The 23,960-nt window shown below is 42.1% G+C and overlaps 1 protein-coding gene across 1 annotated transcript in view; it reads left to right on the forward strand.

Annotated features, from left to right (window-relative positions):
- The first annotated feature begins 11,949 nt into the window (after nucleotides 1–11,949).
- sspn (sarcospan (Kras oncogene-associated gene)) overlaps nucleotides 11,950–23,960 on the forward strand; it is a 31,860-nt gene continuing 19,849 nt past the window's right edge. Inside the window, exons 1-2 of the mRNA XM_057835644.1 lie at nucleotides 11,950–12,265; nucleotides 18,607–18,693. Of these exons, the coding sequence (XP_057691627.1) occupies nucleotides 12,044–12,265; nucleotides 18,607–18,693 (309 nt within the window). The 5' untranslated portion in view covers nucleotides 11,950–12,043. The remainder of the gene's footprint in view (nucleotides 12,266–18,606; nucleotides 18,694–23,960) is intronic.

Below are 23,960 nucleotides of genomic sequence, written 5' to 3' on the forward strand. Positions count from 1 at the left end.
ATCACGTGATTGTGTGACGTGGGTGATTGGGGTCTATACACGCCGTCGCATGCAAACCATTATATTTCGGCCTCCTTTCTCCGGTAATCTTTCAAAAACTGACATGCTGATTATTCACTGCTACTATGGAACTTGTAGAAATGACTCTAGACATTACGACATACAAAGGATGTTTTCTTCATACTCTCCCCGAACCAAAAAATGTGAAGAATAAAGCTACTCTGCCGCGGACGTCTAAAAGACCAGTTTAACGCCAGCAAAGTGAAGCCGTTCACATTTCATATACAGTAAACATTTTGTTTGGGCCAAGAGGTAAGCCATTTTGATATTTTGAGTTATTTTTTTCGTGTGGCGTTTTTCGTGCTGCTTCTGTCTGACAATGAATGACCTGAAAAAAAATTAAAGTGGTATCTGATTGCCACCGTTGTTACATTTTCTGTTGTAAAGAAACAACTTTGTAAGGGGGAAGTGTAAATAAATTAATAGAATTAAGATTTGTTATTATGAAAAAATGAAGTGTTTGTTGGCTGTCAACGAGTAGCATTTGCGATCGCTACACAAAACAGAAATGTCCCCCAAAAGGACGTAAGACAACCAGGGGATATAATACATAAGAAAGATGGGGCTTATGGTAGTAAAGGATAGATTGTTAAAAAAGGAGAATGTCATTGTCAGTGGCGTAAGAAAAAGGTGTCGATAAAAAAGCTAAGGGAAGCTGAAGTCTGCTCGTTTTTTCGCGTATTATTCAGCCGTATTTCACAAACAAGAGCTTGTCCCCCCTTAGCTAACAACAGAGCCACAGAAGCTAAAGTCATAAATATTAAATAGTGGAAAGTGACGCGTAGCGTGCGGTACCCCATTGGAACATAAATATAATGTTAAGTAAATATAAAATTATTTAGAAAATTAAAATAAATGCCACCATCAGAACAAAAAAATAACTGATTTTTTTTCCTTAAAAAGCATGTGTGTATGACTCGTATCATGTTTACATTATAAACAATCTCTCTTTCTCAACACAGATATTTGCCAGAGAAAAAAAACACGTTTTGCCACTCTGGACCAGGGGTGTCCAAACTTTTTTTAAAGGGGGCCAGATTAGGTGTGGTAAAAATGTGCGGGGCCGACCTTGTCTGAGGTTCTTTACGTACAACAACAATGTAAACAAATTTTAGCAAGCCATTCTGTTTCACATTTGCTTTTTTATTATAATTTCAACAGTTTTAAGCATGTGTTTTGGTTCATTTGAAACATGCATATCAGATGCAGATGAATATTCACTTAACTTTTTTGTCTTAAACAAACTAGCTTCAAGTTGCTTCAATTTCTCATAGCGTTCCTTCCCTGCAATCTTGTCGTACATGTCAGCGTGTCTCGTTTGGTAATGTCGCTTGACACTGAACTCTTTAAAAACAGCCACTGTCTCCTGGCAAATGAGTTACACAGTTGTTGTGTATTTCAGTAAAGAAATAGTCCAATTTCCACCTTCCCTTGAAGCACTGGCCCTCACAGTAAACTCTCCTTTTTTTGTTTATTGACGCCATTTTAGAAAATTGGGGGTAAAGCGTCACACGCAGTGATGTCACTCAGAGTGCTGCTGCCCTCTAGTAGGTAAATGAGGAACATTTAGTGTAAGCTACTTCATATGCTGCTCAATTTATTAAGTCTATGTACGGGCCAGACGTTATGAGATTTATGACAGAGGCTGCGGGCCGGATGAAATTTGACCACAGGCCACATTTGGCCCCCGGGCCGGACTTTGGACATGTCTGCTCTAGACACACTAAATACGCTGGAGTAAACTCTCGTAGCTGGTGGGAAAAATTCACGACAGTGTTTACTAACCTTTAATTTTGTATAAATGCGAAATCATATTGGAAGTACAGTGGTACCTCTACATACGAAGTTCCAGGACTTTGTAAGTCGAAATGGTCGTATGTCAAGCAGCATTTTCCCATAAGAATACATTATAATTCCATTAATTCGTTCCACAGCCCACCTACACTAAATCCTTAATAAATACAGTACTGCTGGTACTACTACAAATGGCAATTACACATAGCAAAACAAATAATTTACAAATAAAAATAGGAATAATTTAATAATAATAATTGTGTCTGCAATAATATAACGAATCGAGTTCTAATGTGGCAGACGTTTTTTGCTGTGCCTGAACGCACCGCGCGGCTGACGTGACAGAGAGAGGGAGCGGTTTACTTTCACTTTTAATGTTTTCCTGAGAACGCCGTCAACTGCGGCGGACAGTAGGCGTTTGGTATAGGATAAGTCCTGAAATAAATGATATAAACCTGACGAAGCTGGCGATTTCCTTGGCAATGTTACCACAATAATAATTGTCACCTTAACTTATAAAGACTGGCGAACGGTGGCCGGAGGAGGACCGTAGATGTATTGTTGAGCCAGTTCACGGATGCGCACGCTAATATTTTTCTATAATTCATCATTTCAATGGTAAGCGTCACCTTTTTCCTTGTTTCACCACCTATAGCAACCTTTTTAAAACCTGTGTTGATTTCTCTCCCAAGAAAATCCGCCGTGCCTTCGTCAGCGGTGCTGTCATGGCGTCTTATTTCGAGCATGTCGTCGGATGTAGAAACATATAGCGAGTCAAATTTTATGTCAGATGTCAAAAAGATCGTTTGTTGAAGAGATCGTATGTCGAGGTACTTTATTGCCTCCTCGGCCAAACGTGTTTTACATATCGCTTGGCACTCCTCCTCTAAGCCGCGGCCATCTGTAACTTTTCTGTAGCCGAAGTATTCCCATACCAGTGATTTCGTTTTCTTCGGTGGGGGGGGGGGGCATCGTGTAGCACAGCTACACTGACACTAAGCAACATCTGGTGGGGAGGGCTGCAAGCGAGGGATTTCTCCATGCATTTTTGGGACATAAAAAATAGCTAATACCTCAGGGACGGTGTGATGAAAAAGTTTTAAAACCTTGACAGATTGAAATCGGTAATCGGCACGTCTACTCCACACACATAGAATTTTGGGTCATTTAGGCCACAATATTAACATTGAGTATAAAAGTGTGTCTTACACAGAGTTAGGTAGAGCAGGGGCGTCACTAGACCTAATACAACACTGGGGCATTGGTGAGCGAGCAAATATTTATTTTTATTTTTTTTAGCACTTATCTATCATGAAAAGTCAGAAATAGCGCTTTAAACTATATATAATCAAACCACAATACATGTTTCTGTAAAAACGTGAATTTTGTTTTGTTTTGTTTTGTTTTGTTTTGTTTTGTTTTGTTTTGTTTTGTTTTAAGCCATCAATTGTCAAAATCAAAATTGGGACATCCCTTGTTGATAGTCAATTCACCTCTGCTCACATTCATCAACTTCTATCTCTCCTTCTCCTCAACCTGCACTCTGCTGCTCTACTTGGCCATATATCTCTGTAACTGTTATGCAATTAATCAGTATTTCTCAACTGGTAGGTTTTAACCTAAAAGTGGTCTAGGTTGCCTAGGTGGGTTACCTAGCTTACCTCTGTCATTCCTCTTAGCTGATTTATCCTTGCTGTGAGCAAATAACTCTAATATTTATTTGCAAGAGTAATGCTGTTTGACTCAAATAGAAATTTAAAAAACCCCAACAAAAAAAAAACATCTCGGGACAGATTACACTACAGGGAGTGCAGTAACAAATGAAATGCTTGTAAAACAGCTGGAAATTATGATGAGCACACATATGAAATCGTTAGCTGTTATATCCTAAATTAATTCATACAGATTGATTCTATTCATTTTGGTCATATAAACAAATAGCGTAAAGTTGAAGCATTTAAATTCGCAATTCATGGGGATAGGCGACCAAACAAACATCAACATAGAGGTAAAAATGAACAACAAGGATGGGCATTCATCTGAAACTAACCTGTAAAGCATGTGGAAGATGTAATTTGAACCGTCGACTGTATGATTGGCAGTTTGGCACACATACCGAAATATTGATGCTGCATTCAGTGTTATTGAACTAATCAAAAAAAAAAAAAAAGAATCTCTATTACATGGTGTCTATAAAAAGCGCCAAACAGTCACTCAACTTGTGATGTACAGTATTGTTGGAGCATTAAAATAGGCTACTCTTCTTTGGAGCAACCATGTTTTTATCCCACATTATGACTTGAAAACATCAAAATAATTGTTCCAAAGTTACGTGCATAAATTACCATATTGAGGAGCCATGTGCAGATTGTGTATATGAAGTGAATAATAAGTAGTAATATGACAATATTGAATAGGCACATTCTGTAGATTATACTATGTAGACTTAAAACTCCAAAGTATTATTATTATTTTTTTTTTTTTTACCGGTGAAATTTATACTGGGGCACTGCAGATCAATACTGGAGCACGTGCCCCAGTAAAATATGTCTGGCCACGCCCATGGGGTAGAGTAGCCGAGAATATTAGTCAAGAGTAGCATTATTTCAAAATAATATTACTCAAGTATCTCAAGTACTCAATCTGAGTGTTCTTATGGTCTGGACAGTTTTCATGTATCACATGGGAGTTTGATATACTCCCATTGTGGTTGTTCATCATGTTTTATTCATGAGAAGAAAGCAGCAAATGGGAAGAGGTTATGGGGGACAGAAAGGAAGGAAGCAGACAGGAGAGAGGAAGAACAAACAACAACAATAAATTCATTTTTACACACCAATGCTCCCTATTAACATAGTGGTGCAACTTGTAGCTAATTATATTTACCCATAGATACCATGTGGGGGGACTGATAACTGAGAGAAAAGAGCAGGATTGGCATGTTACAGGAGACGTGATTAGGTGGGGTGAAGCATACACAAATCAGCATAGTGAGGTGTGGTACCCAATATTATGTGAAACATGTGTAACTGTGGATCCCCTTGTACTAGGTGACTGTGTGGCCAGCCTCGGCTCACCAGATTTACATACTGTAGCACTTTCAGCCGCTGAACGTCATTGCGCCATATGCAGCCGGGATCATCAATCTGACAGTCTAAATGATAGGTTATGCACTGTTACAGGGCGGACCGTGCAGACCGGACGCTCTAAAAATCTGAAATTTTAAGCTGTGTGATGTCACAGCAGCGGGCAACCTGAAGGCCGTAATCCGCACTTAGACACTAAACAGGAGAACACGCAGGAGTCAGGACACAGCATCTCGACGGATGGCAAGTTTTTACGGAAAGTGCTGATTTCAAAGTCATAATTGCATTTTTGTAGTCATTGCTTGGCTGTGTTTCTATTGTATTTTTGTGGTCCACCACTAAAATGCCATAACTAAGTATTTTATTTGATAGCCCTTTATCATTAAATCCTTTGTAATCACAAATATTTGTCATCTCTAGGTCTACAGCTCAGGACCCGAGGCTGCTGGGTAAATTGTCAAACCCTTGAGCTCACTCTCAGTGGCCGGTGAATTCAAGTGTTCTGCCATGTCTGGAAGTTAAGTAATTCAAAATTTGTTGCAGAACAACCTATGGAGGGAGAAAGCATTTACTCTGTATTGTTGTATTAAAGTTTGGAATACTTTTACAGCCCCTACCCCCTAAGCCGCGCTCCTCCTCCTTGTGTGTGTGTGTGTATGTGTGTCACTGCCTTGATTGCAGGATTGAACGGATGGGTGAGCCTGGGACCAGGTGCCAATGATCATCCTCAGCAGCTTACTTAAACCGGTCCTTGACCTCACATCATCATCAGATCAACAACTCTTCAAGTTTGTGACTCCAGCTTTGAACGCTCAATTTTTATTTTTGTCCCTAGCTCCTCTATGACTTGCTTGCCTGCCAGAAGACTGCCTGGCCATTCACCTGTTCTATCACCAAACTGCCCACCAGATTCTTCAGACATTATCTGCCACTCCATCTAACTTGCCTCCCGTCTCTGTGCTTGGGTCCCTCGTTACCCCAGTTACCTTAACAAATATAATATGTCGTTTACAGTCTAAAAATGGGTCATCTTGAATGTGGAGTAGCTTGTTCTAATTTTAAAAAATCTTTTTGTCTGGGCCATACATTAATGGCTTTTCTGCTACTTTGGACCTGTTCAAGCCCAAACTGTTTGCTGATCTGGCAAGTGAATTTATACTGAGTTTGCCCCATTGTTCAAAAAGACACTGGGGCTGATCTGTTTTACGAAATTGGGCCGAAACTTGCAATACATCTCGCCCACGTCCGCTTCAGTTATATTTTGCTGTCTCAGTATGTTGATATCCTATTCTATGCTGCCTGATCGCGAATCCTGGCACCAACAATATCTCTACCTGGGTGTGTCTAATTGCACACAGTCATGCGTTAACCCACTCAGATGTGTGATAATCCTCCATAAAAGTGGAAGTGCTGCGTGGAGGCCGCCCCATGCCATGGAATCACCCCATGAGAGAGCGTGGCTCACCCCTCCTGCTGCAGCTCCGGCAAAGGGGCCACCATCATCCCCCCGGCACCCAGTTCTGTCACCTGGACCATCTGTGCCCCAATTTACCAGCACTCTGGGAAGGGATGAGGGGACTTGCCACCGCCGCAATCCCCCAAACGACGCGGCGCACCGTGGGACCCCCACGGCCCACTAGGCCTAGGGCAGAGCAGGATCCCCATCCGGAGGTGACGACACCCATTTATATGTACTGTTTTTCATGGCATGTAAAGTATGGTTCATAGACAATTTGTGGCCTGTCGGGTTTTTTGTTGTTGTTTTTTTTTATATAGTACAGCATTCAAAAAATAACCTTTAACACATTGTTTGACTGCTGACAACTACTAATAACTATTAAAGGAGCCTAAAAATAAATTATTTGTTATGCTACAAAAAAATAATACAACAGCTTCACTCATAACGGCAAAATGGATAAAGATACAGTCATTCAGTTTCAGAAGCAAATAGCAAGAATGCCCAATGTGTCATGGTCTGCTTTGTGAAACAGACCACAGCACACCAGTGATTGTAATTGCATAAACCCCTTTAAGGTTACGTCACCTCGAGCAGAGAGCTGTAAAAGCATTTTTCTTTCTCAAATTAGTATAGTAAAATGTATAGGGTATAAACAATACAAGTAGATTACGGATGAGTTCCATTTCTATGCTGGCGACGTAACCTGAATTTTTGTGTAAGTCGGAATTCACCCTTTAAGTACCCCAAAATACCTCCTAGATATAAAATAACTATCCAAAATATGTGTTATACATGATTGTACTGTCCTTGCCAAGACATTGGAGCTAAATCATAGGTAGACAGCAAGCTAAGCTGTAGTAGTCCCCTCTGTCGCTCACTCAGCTGCGCGACTTCTTCATGTGAGGAAATTTGCTCCCCCTCATGTGTGCACGTGTGCTCTTCTTCGTTTGTGCGTAAACGTTCTTCTTCATGTATACATGCGCTCTTACTCGCGTGCGGAAGTAATACTTGCTCTATGCTTTTTTTCGCCAAAATAAAAGCGTGCATCACAAAACAAAAGTCAACATTATAATCAAGTACAAATTTCGCCAAAGGGCAGAACAGTCATATTAATAAAGTAAAGTAAAAAATACCATACTGTGAGGAACAAAAAGTTACTGTAAAAACAACTGGAGACAAAATGGCGGCCGAGACTCCAGAGTCATAAAGTCAAAATCATGTAAGTCGGGTTCATCGTAACCCAGGAACCATCTGTACATATTTGCTGAGCATTTCTTTCATGATAGTACATTGAGAGATTGGTTGTAGTGTGTTTAATACATGAAGGGTGAAGAATGTCACTGAAACCAATAGGTTGTTTGGAACTGTGTTACAAGACTAACTCAATGTAATGCATTGCTATGGAGGTGAAACAAACAGGATGAAGTGAAAGAAGTTGAAGAAGAAGACATTGCACTTTTAGTTTGCTCAACAGTCATGTGAGCATTTTTGTATAGATATCATCTTCATCTAAATTCAAGTAATAAAAAAAGTGAAATCCCTCCCGATGAAAATGTCCTTGTGTAGAAGCACGATATATCACATTTTAACTCACATACAACAAATTCTGATTTATGCAGAATTCAAAATTATGTCATTACAGGAAGCATGAAGCTGAAATATTGAACATGCACACTTGTTCATGCAAAGGCGTGTTCATGTGGTGCATTGTAACCATGGCAGCACCCCAACTGTGTGCCTACATCATAGTCCTTTATTGATCTCAGCAGGCAACGCACACATTCTTCTTGTTCATATAGTGGTTTTCTAAAAATAAACAAACATTTTTTTAGTACGGGTCACAGTCTTTCAAAACTTAAAAAAACACATGATAAAGAGCTCTGGTCCCCAACCCCTGAGCTGCGGACCGATATTGATCTTTAGGTTTTTGTTTTTTTTTTCAGGCCGCACAGAAAGAATAAATAACATTTTGAAATTTCAATTTTATTTCAGCAATGCTGTATTTTGAAAAATGACCGGATTTTCTTCCACACAACATTAGCCTTTGCCTCTTGACATCTTAAGGACCTTGTCTCAGACATGTGCATATGCGCATTTAGATCCATTTTCAACACCGCTTATCTATGTCAAGGTCGCGGGTTGCTGAAGCCTATTCCAGGTGACTTTGGGTGAAGGGTGGTCTACACCCTAAACCGGTCGTGAGTCAGTTGTAGGGCACACAGAGATATAACAACCATTCGCACCCACAATCACACCGCCACTGAGTGGCAATCAATCCCACGCTACCTGCGCTGAAATCAAGTGACTGTACCCACTACACTATCAGCAAATTTCTTGTGGATATATCAACATTGATAATAAACACTGCGTCTGTTACGCAAGCAAAAAGATAGGCAGTGCAAGCAAAAAAGCATGACATCGAGAGCAAAAGTCTGGGTAGTGAGAACGAAAAAGAGAATTGTAAACATTGTACAGTAAGTGTTTAGTTTTTCAGCTTTCAGATGCATTTGTTTGCTTAAGTTAAATTATTTTGCTTAAATTCCAATTTTTCTCTTGTAATTTAGGAAGTTTTGTTTGAAGCCAGAAGTTTTGTTTGAATCTTTTTTTGACAATAATGTAATTCAATAACAATGTGGTCATGATGAGTCAACCAAAATCCTCCCAAACAGAGCTATTCAAGAAAATTCTTCTAGTTTTTATTAAAGATGCACCGATACCGATACTAGTATCGGCAGGGGGCGCCGATCCGGCCCGAAATGGTGGTATCGGTATCGGCGAGTACCAACAAAGACGGCGCCAGTACCATTTACCGGTCCATTATTAGAACATTTGACCGCAGCCTTTTTTTTTTCTCTCCTGGCGCTCACTACGCTCTGTCTCCGTGTTGTGTGATGACACGTGAACACCAAGCAGCTATCGCTATTGACCTGCTCCAGACCAATGAGAACGGGCCAATAGCCACTCCTGACTAATGACAAGGCCGCTTGGCGGCGTCGACATGGCGGCAGTCAGGAAATATTTCAAAATAGAAATCCCGTCAATTAAAATCAATGCCTGCATGCAAGATTTGCGGCCTGAAAGTTTCAAGATGTGGAGTTAAATCGGCCAGTTTCAATACCTCGAACATGATAAAACATTTGAAGACGAAGCGTGAACGAACACAACGAGTTTGAGCCTGCAAGAGCAGGACTGCTATCCAGAGGAAGGGCGCTGGACCGGTGCAACAATCTCTGGTCAGTTCACTACGTCAACTTTACTTTGTCTTTTACGTAAAGAAATGCTGCAGTAATTTGGGAACTGTTTCCAAAGTAGGGTTGCCACCTTTCAGAAATAGAGATAAGGGACTCCCCCTTCCCGAAAAAAGGAGGCAAATAGAGAGACGGGATGCTGTGGTCAATTATTATTACTTATAATTGTAAGCGTCCGCAAATGCAGAAACAAGGCTGGACCTCGAGGCGGACAACAAGCGGGGGATACGTACGAGGGTTTAATGACTGCAAACAAAAAAATAACACGCGATCGCGGGATAGTAGAAATAACAAAAGGAGTCCGTGACAGCAGGTCGACGGAGCTCAATACTACAAACTCGAAGGTTACTAAGACGATAGGCAGCGAGCCAAAAAGTCAAAATAAAAACACTCAAATACCTGCACAGGGTAGAGGTTACAAACGAGTGCGGCACACTAACAGAAAAAAAAAACAATGCAGGGGCGTAACAAGCAAATCTAGCGAGACTATAGTGCGAGATGTCAAATGGCAATCAGCAAAGCAAATATCTCGGCAGCCTTCTCTGAGCTCACCCGTGCTTAAATGCTGCGTTAATGAGCCTGCATTGGATTCAGGTGCGACGTCAGGAACGCCCCCACTAACAGCCCAGCAACAAAACACAATCTAACCAGCAGCAGAATGTAACAATAATTTCATTAAAGTTGCACTGTTTGGCCTTTGAGAGGTTTAAAAAAGTTTACTCAGTTCATTCAGAGTTTATTACTATGAACTTATTTTTACTTTCTTACTGTTGGGCTAGTATTATACTTTGTACAAATCCTTTTACTATTTTGCAAAGGTAAGCAACAGCCTGACAAAGCCTTGATAGCAATGATTTCACATCCAATTATGTAGCTCTTTGGGGGAGAAAAAAAAAAAAAAAAATTATATATATATAAACGGGGTGGTATCGGTATGGTATCGGCCGATACTGCACAGCCAGGTATCGGTATCGGGGCCAAAAAATGGTATCGGTGCAACACTAGTTTTTATATCGCAATGTATATCGCAAATCCCCCAAAAGATGCAATGTCAATTTTTTCCAATATCGTTCAGCCCTAATCAAGACTGAAAAATGACCAAGATGTTCATAATGCTCAAGACCACTGTTGTTAATAACGGCGTTAGAGTATAACAACATAATTGTTTTCAATAGTGAGTAATCTAATGAATTACTTTTGTCATTTTGGCAACACCGTTACCGTTACTGAGAATGTAAAGGCGTGCGTTACTATCCGTTACTACGCGTTACTACGTTGGTTGAATGACATGAGAAAAGTCTGAGAGACATGGACTCACCGAGACGAGAGCTCACGGAGGGAAGGGAGTTGTGACGTCGTTGCAAACGCGATGCTAGGTGGCTCCAATAATACCTGACTGTAGCAGATAGCCCACAAACTACGCCCACATGATGCTACTTTAGATAGACAGGGTGGCGTTAAGCACATGTATAGAGAACTAGATGCGAAATGCGTTTGTAAACAGCCGCCATCTTAAAGCAGTAGACCTCTCAGGAAGGCTATGTTGTAGAGAACCTTCCTTGTGAACCTAAGTAACTTTTTATCTAAAATACTCCTAAATCGGTAAAATCTTGACTAGAATCTATTTTTAAATGATGAAACAGTTTTAAAACTTTCGAATGTCAAAAGTAGACAGACGGGAACTAATGCAATAACGGGAGCAATTTTAACAACTTTAACGGTTGATTCACAACATTAAATCACTTCCAAACATAACAAAGGTTACTATGTTTTTTTGTTTTGTTTTTTTTTTGGAATGAAAAAAAAATTATGAAAGGTAACACCAGTTACTTTGCCAAGTAACTAATTACTCTTACATTCAGGTAATTGAGTTACTAACGCAATTACTTTTGGGGAGAAGTCATTTGTAACTGTAATTAATTAATTTTTGAAAGTAAGATTAACAACACTGCTCAAGACCATTCTTGAGCCTTGCAGCATTACTATCAACTACTCGTAATATGAATGCACAACTGTATTGTATTCATTCTTATTCCTCTGTTTAATGTGTATACTGAAGTTCATCGCAGACCAGGGGTACCGTAGGTTGGAATCCCTGACTTTGAGTCTTTCTGCCACCCTTCCCTTCTGTTCCTTTTCTCCACTGTGAGCTGCCTGGTCTATATGCGGCACAGGAACCACTGAAGGAATCCGTTCCAAATGTTTTCCATATTAGTTCAGCGCTTCCTCTGTTTCCAAATAGCAGCTATAGTGAGAGGAGGCCACGGCAGGGAGGGGAACAGTGGGGGCGGGAGGCCGACGGCAAGCAGGCAGCCAAGCTTGGCCGTTTTCAAACAGTGTGCTGAAAAAATTGGTGCGGACTGAGAGGTACAGACTGTCAGCTAGCGGCAGCAGACATGGGCCAGAAAGGTTCCTCCGAACAGAGGGATGGCAGCAAGACGAGAGAAGATAGTTCTGCAGCAGACGACAACCACAAGTGCAGAGTGTGCCGCTTTCCTCTGCTCGTGGCCTTGTCGCAGCTGCTCTTGGGGGTAGCCGTCACTGTGGTGGCCTTCCTCATGCTGGCCATCAGCCCTTCACTGTTGGCCAGAGAGACGCCACACTGGGCTGGGATCTTTGTAAGCGCCGTCTTTGTGTTCATCTTTTGCATTCCTTGCATGGACACCTTCTATTTCTTGTTCCTAGTGCATGTAAGGCAATGTGTCTCTCTTTTCACTTCAACGAGAGTCAGCAATGCCTGTATTTCACTAAGTTGGAAAAGCACCGGTATCACAGATATAGTGTAATTAGTTTGAATTCAACTAACAATGTCCAATTAAGCTTGTTTACAATATGTTGGTTGATAAGGGATGTACTGTACAATAATCAAATTGCATATTGGAGGTGAGCATGCCACTTTGACCTTAAAAAGTTTGAAATGTGATATGCATGGAGTTCCGACTTACACTAGACCAAAACAGTCACCGACTTCCGCCGAGTATTTACCTCAGAGTGTACAAAGATTCAAACCACAAATGGCTGATTTAAGCCACGTGTGTTCTCCTTGGTTGATGAGGATACTTCATATTTTTTAATCTAAAACATTTCTCTATTTGTAAGTCTTAGGTTGATGTGTTTGTGTGTTGGGGGGTGTTGTCACATAAGGGTTATGTAGGGTGATCTCACCAATGTAAAAGTCACTGCCCTTCTCTCTGCAATGAAATGCATAAGAAGAAATGCCGAGTTTCATTCTAAGGATTTTGTCCTTGTCTTTTATCTGTGGATATCGCTGAGTTTTCACGAACATCTGTATGTAATGTTTGGAGAAAATCCTTCTGAATTTCTCTGACAAAACAGCCACATTGGTCAACACAACACCTCCCGTTTTTTATTGTCAGGATCAGGTGTACTGACCTGACTCAAAAAAGGCCAAACAGTTAATTCTGTATTCAAAGAATAAGCCTGCATATATTTACCCATGTACCGTAATTTTCGGACTATAAGACGCTACTTTTTTCACCTCATTTTGAATCCTGTGGCTTTTAGTCTAGTGCAGAGTATTTGTTGATTTATTTAGATTAATAGGTAGCACTTTATTTGACAGCGGCGTCATAAGACTTGGATTAGCTCCAGCACCTCCATGATTCTTGTGAAGATAAGCGGCACGGAAAATGGATGAATGAATGAACGAATTATCACATCATTAAAAAGTCCAACATTTTTAAGATGAAACGGTTTAAAAGTCAACTTGCTTTTATGTGGTCAGTTATGAATGACTACGCTAGGTCCCTCCTCTTTCTCCTTCTTTTTAAAAGTAGTACCGTGTATCAAAAAACACAGCCTCAAAGTTCAGAGATCAAAGGTTTGATTCCGGGCTCTGGTCTTTCTGAGTGGAATTTCCATGTTCTCTCTGTCCCTGTGTTGGTTTTCTCCAGGTTTCTGACAACATCCCCAAGACATTTGTCTATATATACTAATTGGTACCAATGATGAATGCATATTACGCCACAAGATAGCACTTTAAGGTCAGAGTAAAATGTTTTTTTTTATTCATTCTTACTCTAGTGCTTATCCTCACAATGGTCACGGGGTTCCTGGAGCCTATCCCAGCTAATTATAGGCAGGAGGCGGTGTACACCTTGAAATGGCTGCCAGGTGACCGCAGAAGGAAATACAAAGTGTTGCAGGCTTCTTTCAACTAAGAGGCTGTTTACATAGTGACGCTGCAACATAAAGACGGAACGATTGTGCTGTGGAATGGCCTCGCCCTTACACGGTGATAAAGAAAACGGACGCCGATCACACAAACTTTTGATTCTGCCCTCCAAAGCGGAACGATTCGATTGCGGGGACTGCTACGCAACCATATGAATAGAACGCTCTCGCTGATGATGTCAGCAATCGCATACGTCACATTGGGTATGTGCAGTCGCTGCTACTAAACAATCAAAAAAGCAAGCATGCAAGCATGGTGGAACGTCGGCTTTAATTTACTGTTTTTATAATACCGTATTGGCCCGAACATAAGACGGCTCTGATTATAAGACGACCCCGTCTTTTTCAAGACTGAAGTTTGAAAAAAAGACTTTTTCAACACCAAATTAATTTTTATACAAAAAATAATTACAGTACATCCGAAACAAATGATTATAACAATATATTTGAGAGAAAAAGCATGTTATTTTGCCTCATTCAAATCCTAATATCTGAACATTTAAATATGTAAACTAAAGTGCAATCACATTCGTAGATGAATGAGCTTCTGGTTTTTGAAATGTAAATAAACCAATCAATTGTGATAAAACAACAAAATTGCAATAACTGCAATAACCATCAAAGTGAGGTCTAACTGTAGCTGTAGTCTTGAAACAAATCTGAATAAGGAAAAACATTGCAATAAAATAATGCAAACTGGTTAAACTTGAGAGTAGCTGAGATCTGTCGTGACAGAACATCATTTCAATGATATCAGGCGCCATCTAGCGTCGTGAATGGGTATAAAGTCTAGACCACGAATATAAGACAACCCCCTCTTTTTCAGTCTTATTTTAATGCAAAAAAATGTCTTATATTCGGGCCAATACGTTTTTTTTTATTGAAATATATTGTATGCTCACGTTTTTATGCCACTTGGAGTACAAGAAAAAAAACGGGTGGACGGGTATGTGCATTATTGGCTGTCGCCTTGTAAAACTGCACTGCCCCCTAGGGCCTGGCATGAATACTACATCGTTTTCACGCGGAATGGCGTATCGCACGCAGGCTATTTTTAGACCGTGACGTCGCATCGTAAAGCGGAAGTAAAGCCGAAGTGGGACATTATAGACCCGCCCTCGCTTAGACACAATGTAATTTGTGCTGCTTTTTTCGGGTAATCTTTCAAAAACAAACATGCCGATCATGCATTGCTTTTTTGGAACTTGTAGAAATGACTCTAGACATTACGACACATGAAGGATGTTTTCTTCATACGTTTCCGGAAACCAAAAACTTGGGAGGAAAAAATGTGAAGACCGAATCAACTTGCGCGGACTTTTAACACCAGCTCGGTGAATCCATTCACATTTCATATGCAGCAAACATTATGTTGGGTTGGCATGGTCTTTCAGAGGATAAAGAGGTAAGCCATTTTTATATTTTTAACTTATTTTTTTAGCGTAACGTTGTGCCGTACTGATTCTGTCTGACAATGAATGACCTGAAAAGAATTACAATGGTATCTGACTGCCACTGTTACCGTTTCTGTTATATATACAGGGTGACCCAAAAAAAGTTTACACTCAGTTGACTGCTTGTTTAAAAGCCAAACATATCTAAATAGGTTGTCATGCTTAAGTGATTCATTAAGGTCACTCAATGCAGCTGGTAATCTCTCGTCTCTACAATTCCTGTGCTTCTGCTGAAAATGAAGAAAACTTTAGCTGTACCTGAATTGCTGCGTGCCGGTCTGACATCTACTGAGATTGCAGCAAATCTGAGAATATCCAGATGTGCAGTCTACAAAGTTAAAAAGAAGCTGAAAGATACTGGAACAGCCTCATGAAAACCTGGGTCTGGAAGTGCCCGATCTGTGGGGACCAAAAAGTTGATTGACAAGGTGATGTGTGGCCACCCAGAGTCCAGATCTCAATCCCCTGGATTATAGCATATAGCAACTGTGGAGGACAGTGGCTGTAAGAAGCCACAAACGTCTGTGGCAGCCTTGGAGAGGTCCATTGTTAGATCTTGGGAAAAGATGACAGCATCCTACATAAAGAAGACCTGTCAAGCGTTCCGCAGGCGCCTGGAGGCTGTTGTGACACTTAAGGGAGGACACATTGAAAAATAGAGTGTACTGTACATGTTCTTTACAATAATGTATAATTTGTGATTAAATTCTAATTCTAAACTGAATAAACATGGCATTTAAGTTGTATTATGGCAGTGTAAACTTTTTTTTGGGTCACCCTGTATAAGAAAAAAAAAACTTTAGTAAGGGAGAATTGTAAATAAATTATAGGATTAAGATGTGTTATCAAGGAAAAAATTAAAAGTGTTCGTTGGCTGTCACTGAGTATCATTTGCGATCGCTACACAAAGCTAACTAAATTACCCCCAAGAACGGTAAGAGACGTAGGACAGCCAGAGGATATATAAGAAAGACAGGGCTGATGGTAAAGGATAGCTTGTTGAAACAGGAGAATGTCATTGTCAGTCGCGTCGATAAAAAAGCTAAAGCTATGCTTAGGTCGGCTCGTTTTTCTCGTCTTTTTCAGCCTTCGACACTAAAGCCATCTCTTTAACTGAACATTTATATGTTCTTCCACATCTTTTCCAGTGAGTTTGGCACCAGGCACATCATTTTCGGAGAGAATTGATAGGTTTAGCTCTGTAAACATCTCCTTCGTACACGATTTCCATTCATTTCCTATTAGGGACAAAAGGTGGCTTGTTCCTACTTAGCAACCGTAGCCAATGTCATGAATATTAAAGAGCGGAAGTGACGTGTTGCTTACGGTACGCCATTGCGACATCGTTCGAATGGAGACGGAACCAAGAAGGAACCATGTAAATTGCCTGGTATACCAGACTCCCCGCTGTTCCAGCGATTGAGTCTGGCAACCGTCCAGCGGATCAAATTCCGAGGGCGGAGCAAGCCACAGCAAACAGACAGTGGAGTGGACCAATCAGCGACGGGCAGCCGTGACATTGTTAAAGCGACATGTAATTAACGTGAGCGGAGACTGGAGAAGTTTATTCAACATGGCTAGCGCGAGCCATGTTGACTGTTGTCAATGACTTGTTTCGACGTGTTTTTGGTAATTTAAAACTGGTTTTACCGCGGATTGGAACAGATTCGCGGCTCTCCCGTACGCCATCTGTGTTGTTGTAGACACGACTTTCAGCGCGCAAGAGTGACGTTACTCATTAAGAACACGTCACGCAAATAAACAAATCTGATTGGACGATTGATCTTGTACCTTGCTCGAGAGGTCGTTAATGGGCTGGGTCCCAGACTATTTCTCACAGTTTATGAAAAATACAGGGAGAATAGTCTGGCTGTGCCAGGCAACCATGTAAATGCAAACATGAAATGTGTTGTGTTTTTGGAGCGTTGCCATGTTAACGGCCCCTTAATAAAACTCATCAAAAACTGATGCCGTGGTCAGGAAAAATCTGTGCTTTTTTTCCCCCTTAACTCTCCTGTTCAGCTCCTAGAACATACAGAATGGTAAATCTGAATGCCTTTAAATGATTGAAAAAAAAAAAAAGTTTTGATTTGCCACAGGAGAGCTTGATATACTGTAGTTCCTTTGAGATTGTTTGTATTGTTTTTGGAAGTTGCAAATTCGTGTACTGTGGATTGTTCTCTACACGGCATACACTGTAATCCCAAACAGTTGGACTCGTTCATAACTATTAATGTCAGGTATGATTGAGCTATTCAGTTTCGATCTCTGTTATCATCCATGCCACTTTAATTGAATAGATCATAATATTTTATATGTAATTTCAGATTAAGATTCAGAACATTTATTTGTTTGGTACTCTCAAGAAATTTAGGAACCGTACGGTCTGCATCACTGAAATATTGTTGCATAATCTGTTATATAATAATGTTTGAATTCTGTGAATTTATAAGGGTGTACAGCTCAATAAATCACTGAGCACCTGTAAACAGCCGTCACATTGACATTCATACCTGCAGGCGCAGGGGGGCAATTGATCGCCCACTGTCAAAAATCAGCAGTGTGGACCAATGCCCTTCCAATGCACTAACCTTTTTAAACATGCTTATTATTTTGGCATTAATTTGTGATACTGCAACATACTGAGAACTCCTTCTTACCTACTGTAATTAGGCTTCAAAATGGGACTTTACATAAATGTGAAATGCTCTCAAGTGTCCATATAAAAGTGAAGTTTTTGGGCAGAGTAATTATACAGCTCCCCCATTAGCTATAATTTGCTGTAATGCAGGTGTAGCTAATGAAGTATCTGGTGAAGGCATGCGTGCGATTTACTTAAGCTCAAGTGAGTCAGGGCACGTTGCGTGGAACAAAAGAGTCCTTGTTTTTGTATTTAAGCCCTATCTGAGTGCCCCAGCCAAGATGTAATCTGCAGTCGAAAACATCTCTAGTCATCAGCATCCCGAGTTAGCTCCTCACGAGACAAATTTGAGTGAAAAACACTGAGGTCATCAAAAACTTTCCAGAGACTTGTTGAGTGCTTAAAAACCTGGGAATAACCCTAAAATAAGATACTGCACGTTAGTCACAAGACTCAAATTGCGGTGTGGAAAGAGTGTGAAAGAAAGACTGTCTGTGGAGTTAGAGAGAGTCATGTAATCAGTTAATATGCAATAAATTAGAGGCAGTTGTCAACATGTAAACAAAACAACATGTTGTGCTTTAGGAACCAAAGCAAACACACAAACAAGATTATCAACTTTAACAGTGATTACAACGAATGAAGTTAATGTGTATCTTTTGTTTTGCAGATGTGTGTGGTTGCCATTGTGGGATTCATCCTGTACTGTGTCACCTACCGCCCAGATGAGCGTTCAACTGTGCAGTTCATTGTCAAGGTGCGTCTGTCTGTACATGAGTAAACAGGATGTGTTGACACTCATTGTGCATAAATGAATGAGGTCTTCTGATTCATTTACAACCCTGTAAATGGCATGCAGCAGACGATGTTGATCTCTGCATGGATTTCCTTTTTTTTTTTTTTTTTTTTATGTCCGGGACATAGCTTCATAGAGTAGTCTCATTAATCAAACAACATAGTTGCAATCCAAAATAGATCTAAAAATCAGTCCATCACAGTGTATTATGGCTTAACAAGAGTCCTCACTTCATCTTTCATTTCTTGTTTGTGCACGTGCGACTTTCCTATAGGGCTTTTGTTGAAGGTTGCATTCATTGAGCTTGAGAAAAAAAAATTAAAGTACCATATGCGTGCGTTTTCTACAGTGTAGTTTCTTTCAGAATGATTTATTAAAAGTCCCAATTTTCCCGCATGTTAGTCTATGTTTGTTCTTACCCAGTTCATGTGTCTCACCCAGGGATGTACGGAAAGCAAAATTCTTGGCCGAACCGAAAACTATATTATATTGGAAGCACCTGGCCAAAAAACTGAAAACATACAATTCATTTTTTCGCTTTCTTTTTTTTTTTAATTATTTCATTATTTTCCGAATAATGCCCTTTTCTTTGGTATTGGTTCAACAACCCCAGAGGCTCGAGAAATCTAGTTTGAAAGGTGACAATTCTGAAACCTCATGGGCAGGGGCGGATCTACAAGGGGTGTAACAATTAGTCGATGTGGATCAATAATACATCAATCAGCACCATTGAATGTAATTTGATCAAAATGCAAAATAATTATAATTTCAATATCCCGTTTTGTTAAAGAAAAGTTTTCTTTATTGAAAAAAATCTTGATGTTTCATCTACAAAATTCAGTCATATACATAAAAACTAATTTTTTTTTTTTTTTTGTCTTTAAGTAAATTGGAACTGATTGTGTTAAATGTGTATTAAGGCATTGTATTGTATTGTAAGCGGTGTGCCGCGTGAAAGATCGTCAGGTGTGCTGGGAAAAATTATCCTATGTCACTATTTTTTTTTTTTTTTTTTTTTACGTTTTCGGGGAGAGTTGGCAGTAGGAAGGAAAGAGTAGGTAGAAAGTTTTCGGTCGTGTGCAGATGAGCGAGGTATTGCTCGTGTCAAGTTCAAGAACTACTCGGATTTGTAGCCATCAGCCACCTTGCTGTCAGCGACAGTGTTGACCCCAGCACGTCTCCTGTACATCATTTGATTAAACTCGTCAAGTGTTGATATACGCGAAAGTGTCCTTTCCATTTGGTACATATGTGATGACTGTCAGGGAGTGCTGGGCAGGCAGGTGTGTGTGTGGACCCAAACGCAGGAAACAAAAATGCAAGGCAGGAGGCAGATGGCGATGAACTCAAAAAACGTTTTAATGATATCTAACAAAAACACAAAGTACAACCAAAACCACTGGGGATCAAAAGGGCAAGATTCAAACAAAACTTACTTAAATCGGCGGGACGGATACACGAGGGCTTGGAACGGACTTGACTTTGGCAGAGACGGACATAGACAATGACGCAACAAGGGGTGACAAGGAACTGGGTCATTATATACACACGCAGACAAGGGGTAACGAGACGAGGAACAGCTGGGTAACACAGGTGGATGCAGATTGCAGGATACGCTGGGAGAACACACACAGGTGAAATCAATGGGTAATCACAGAGACAAGTCACACTAGGAAAAACCCAACACAAAACCTAACAGTACCCCCCCCTCAAAGGACGGATCCCAGACGTCCTGAAGAAACAAAAAGTCAGAAGGTTGCTCAGGGGAGGGAGCAACACCAGCCCGTCAGGGCCAGTCAGGCGGGCGTCCAGGACGCCAGACATGGGTTGACCGCAAGGGTCGATCTGGAGGGCGTCCAGGGCGCCAGACGTTGGGCGACCGCACGGGCCGATTAGGTGGGCGTCCCAGACGAGGCAGTGCTCGGTCTTTCATGCCGCCAAGCCGTGGCAAGAAGCGGGGAGCAGCATCGTCGGGGCGAGGGCCAGGAACTTCGGCGTCTGCTGGCGGGACAGCAGCGGTGTCGTCTGCTGGCGGGACAGCAGCGGTGTCGTCTGCTGGCGGGACAGCAGCGGAGTCGTCTGCTGGCGGGACAGCAGCGGAGTCGTCTGCTGGCGGGACAGCAGCGGAGTCGTCTGCTGGCGGGACAGCAGCGGAGTCGTCTGCTGGCGGGACAGCAGCGGAGTCGTCTGCTGGCGGGACAGCAGCGGAGTCGCAGGAGTCTGCTGGCGGGACAGCAGCGGAGTCGTCTGCTGGCGGGACAGCAGCGGAGTCGCAGGAGTCTGCTGGCGGGACAGCAGCGGAGTCGCAGGAGTCTGCTGGCGGGACAGCAGCGGAGTCGCAGGAGACTGCTGGCGGGACAGCAGCGGAGTTGCAGGAGACTGCTGGCGGGACAGCAGCGGAGTCGCAGGAGACTGCTGGCGGGACAGCAGCGGAGTCGCAGGAGACTGCTGGCGGAACAGCAGCGGGGTCGCAGGAGACTGCTGGCGGAACAGCAGCGGGGTCGCAGGAGACTGCTGGCGGGAGAACAAGACTGTGGGGAGTCGGCGCGGGTGGCACTTGACTGCGGGGAGTCGGCGCGGGAGCCACTTTACTGCGGGGAGTCGGCGCGGGAGGCACTTGACTGCGGGGAGCCGGCGCGGGAGGCACTTGACTGCGGGGAGCCGGCGCGGGAGGCACTTGACTGCGGGGAGCCGGCGCGGGAGGAACTTGACTGCGGGGAGCCGGCGCGGGAGGAACTTGACTGCGGGGAGCCGGCGCGGGAGGAACTTGACTGCGGGGAGCCGGCGCGGGAGGAACTTGACTGCGGGGAGCCGGCGCGGGAGGAACTGCCGCACGCCGTCGGCGTTGATGACCACGCCGAGGCCTTTGGTGAGTGCCTTCAGGTGGCAGGGGCAGCAGAACAGCCTCATTAGGCCGCCTTGAGCCTGGGCGACCCCGTAGACCACCCCGGGGGGGTCCCCGATAGATGGCCCAACGGGATCCCAGGTAGGAGTCCTTGGCTATGAGCTCAGAATGTGACACCGAGTGCGGAGGGTGGTAAGAAAAATAATCAGGGGTGACAGAGGGCATGAAATCAAAATCAGAGTTTGAATCAGAGAGAAGATCATATAAATTATGATCTTCCTCAAAATCCGAAAAATCTGAATCCAAAAAAATATGTCGAGGAAAAACATAATCAGGGGAACGGGCAGATGGTCGTCGGCGTGCACGCCGGTGGCGAATTTTTCCCGCTGGGTCCACAATTGGTTGCGTCATTCTGTCAGGGAGTGCTGGGCAGGCAGGTGTGTGTGTGGACCCAAACGCAGGAAACAAAAATGCAAGGCAGGAGGCAGATGGCAATGAACTCAAAAAACGTTTTAATGATATCTAACAAAAACACAAAGTACAACCAAAACCACTGGGGATCAAAAGGGCAAGATTCAAACAAAACTTACTTAAATCGGCGGGACGGATACACGAGGGCTTGGAACGGACTTGACTTTGGCAGAGACGGACATAGACAATGACGCAACAAGGGGTGACAAGGAACTGGGTCATTATATACACACGCAGACAAGGGGTAACGAGACGAGGAACAGCTGGGTAACACAGGTGGATGCAGATTGCAGGATACGCTGGGAGAACACACACAGGTGAAATCAATGGGTAATCACAGAGACAAGTCACACTAGGAAAAACCCAACACAAAACCTAACAATGACTGTCAATCCTCGCCCTGTGTTTTATTCCAACACATTGTCGAGAACAAATTTCATTCCGTTTCACAGGGGTGGAATATTCCTTTTCCCAAACCGATTAGAAGTAAAATTATATCATGTAAACAGGGAAGCGGAATGGTGTCTGGTTGCGTTCTTTCTGCACAAGCTCCGTACTGATGTGGTGACGTCACTAGGTGACGTAAGTAACGTCACTTGCAACATGGCTTGCAAGCACACGCACAGCGCACCTAATTGGAGTCCGGCGGAAAGTTAATATCCATGAATCCCTCCACCAGCCCACACAACTTTTTAAATGAACGGCGTGTCATTCTGAAGTTTTGTTTCCACTCGAAAAGTTAAAACAGCAGCTGATCTGACGATCGATCTCCATGTTTTGCAACGTGACGCTTTGTTTTGATTAATCTGCGCATGTCAGACGGCAGTTGTCAAACGTCCTTTCGGAATAAAGGCAGACACATGTAAACGCTGGATCGGAATAGATGAAGTGACATGTAAACAGCTGATCTGAAATTTCCATTCGGAATTATTTGAATCGGTTTGAATAAAAGTCAGCATGTAAACGTGGCTAATGTCAGCGAGAGGCTCGGCCCTGTTGCGGTAAGACATTGCGAAAGTACATGTCTGATAATTCTGTGCTTTTCAAGCCTAACTGCTATAAAAAATAAAAACAGAGAGACTGAGAGCTGTTGAAGATTCCTGCCAGGATATTGTCTTTGTGTTCATCTAAACAAGCTCAAGTTTCACGCTGACTACGTATAAATACTGAGAAATTATTTTGTAATTAAATAAACAGCACAGAAGGTAATTTTGGAACAATTTTGGTTTGTGGTGTGCCGTGACATTTTACCAACGTAAAAACATGCTGTGACTCGGCAAAGGTTGAAAAACACTGTATTAAAAAGTTGATAATGTATTATACCATCATGACATACAGTGGGGCAAATAAGTATTTAGTCAACCGCCAATTGTGCAAGCTCTCCTATTTATTAAGATTAGAGAGGCCTGTAATTGTCAACATGGGTAAACATCAACCATGAGAGGCATAATGTGGAAAAAAAACAGAAAATCACATTGTTTGATTTTTAAAGAATTTATTTCCAAATCAAAGTGGAAAATAAGTATTTGGTCACCTACAAACAAGCAAGATTTCTGGCTGTGAAAGAGGTCTAACTTCTTCTAACGAGGTCTAACGAGGCTCAACTCGTTATATGTATTAATGGCACCTGTTTTAACTCATTATCGGCATAAAAGACACCTGTCCACAACCTCACTCAGTCACACTCCAAACTCCACTATGGCCAAGACCAAAGAGCTGTCGAAGGACACCAGAGACAAAATTGTAGACCTGCACCAGACTGGGAAGACTGAATCTGCAATAGGTAAAACGCTTGGTGTAAAGAAATCAACTGTGGAAGCAATTATTAGGAAATGGAAGATATACAAGACCACTGATAATCTCCCTCGAGCTGGGGCTCCATGCGAGATCTCACCCCGTGGTGTCAAAATTA

Source organism: Corythoichthys intestinalis, chromosome 5 (assembly GCF_030265065.1).
Source record: "Corythoichthys intestinalis isolate RoL2023-P3 chromosome 5, ASM3026506v1, whole genome shotgun sequence".
In the NCBI taxonomy this organism is placed as follows: domain Eukaryota; kingdom Metazoa; phylum Chordata; class Actinopteri; order Syngnathiformes; family Syngnathidae; genus Corythoichthys; species Corythoichthys intestinalis.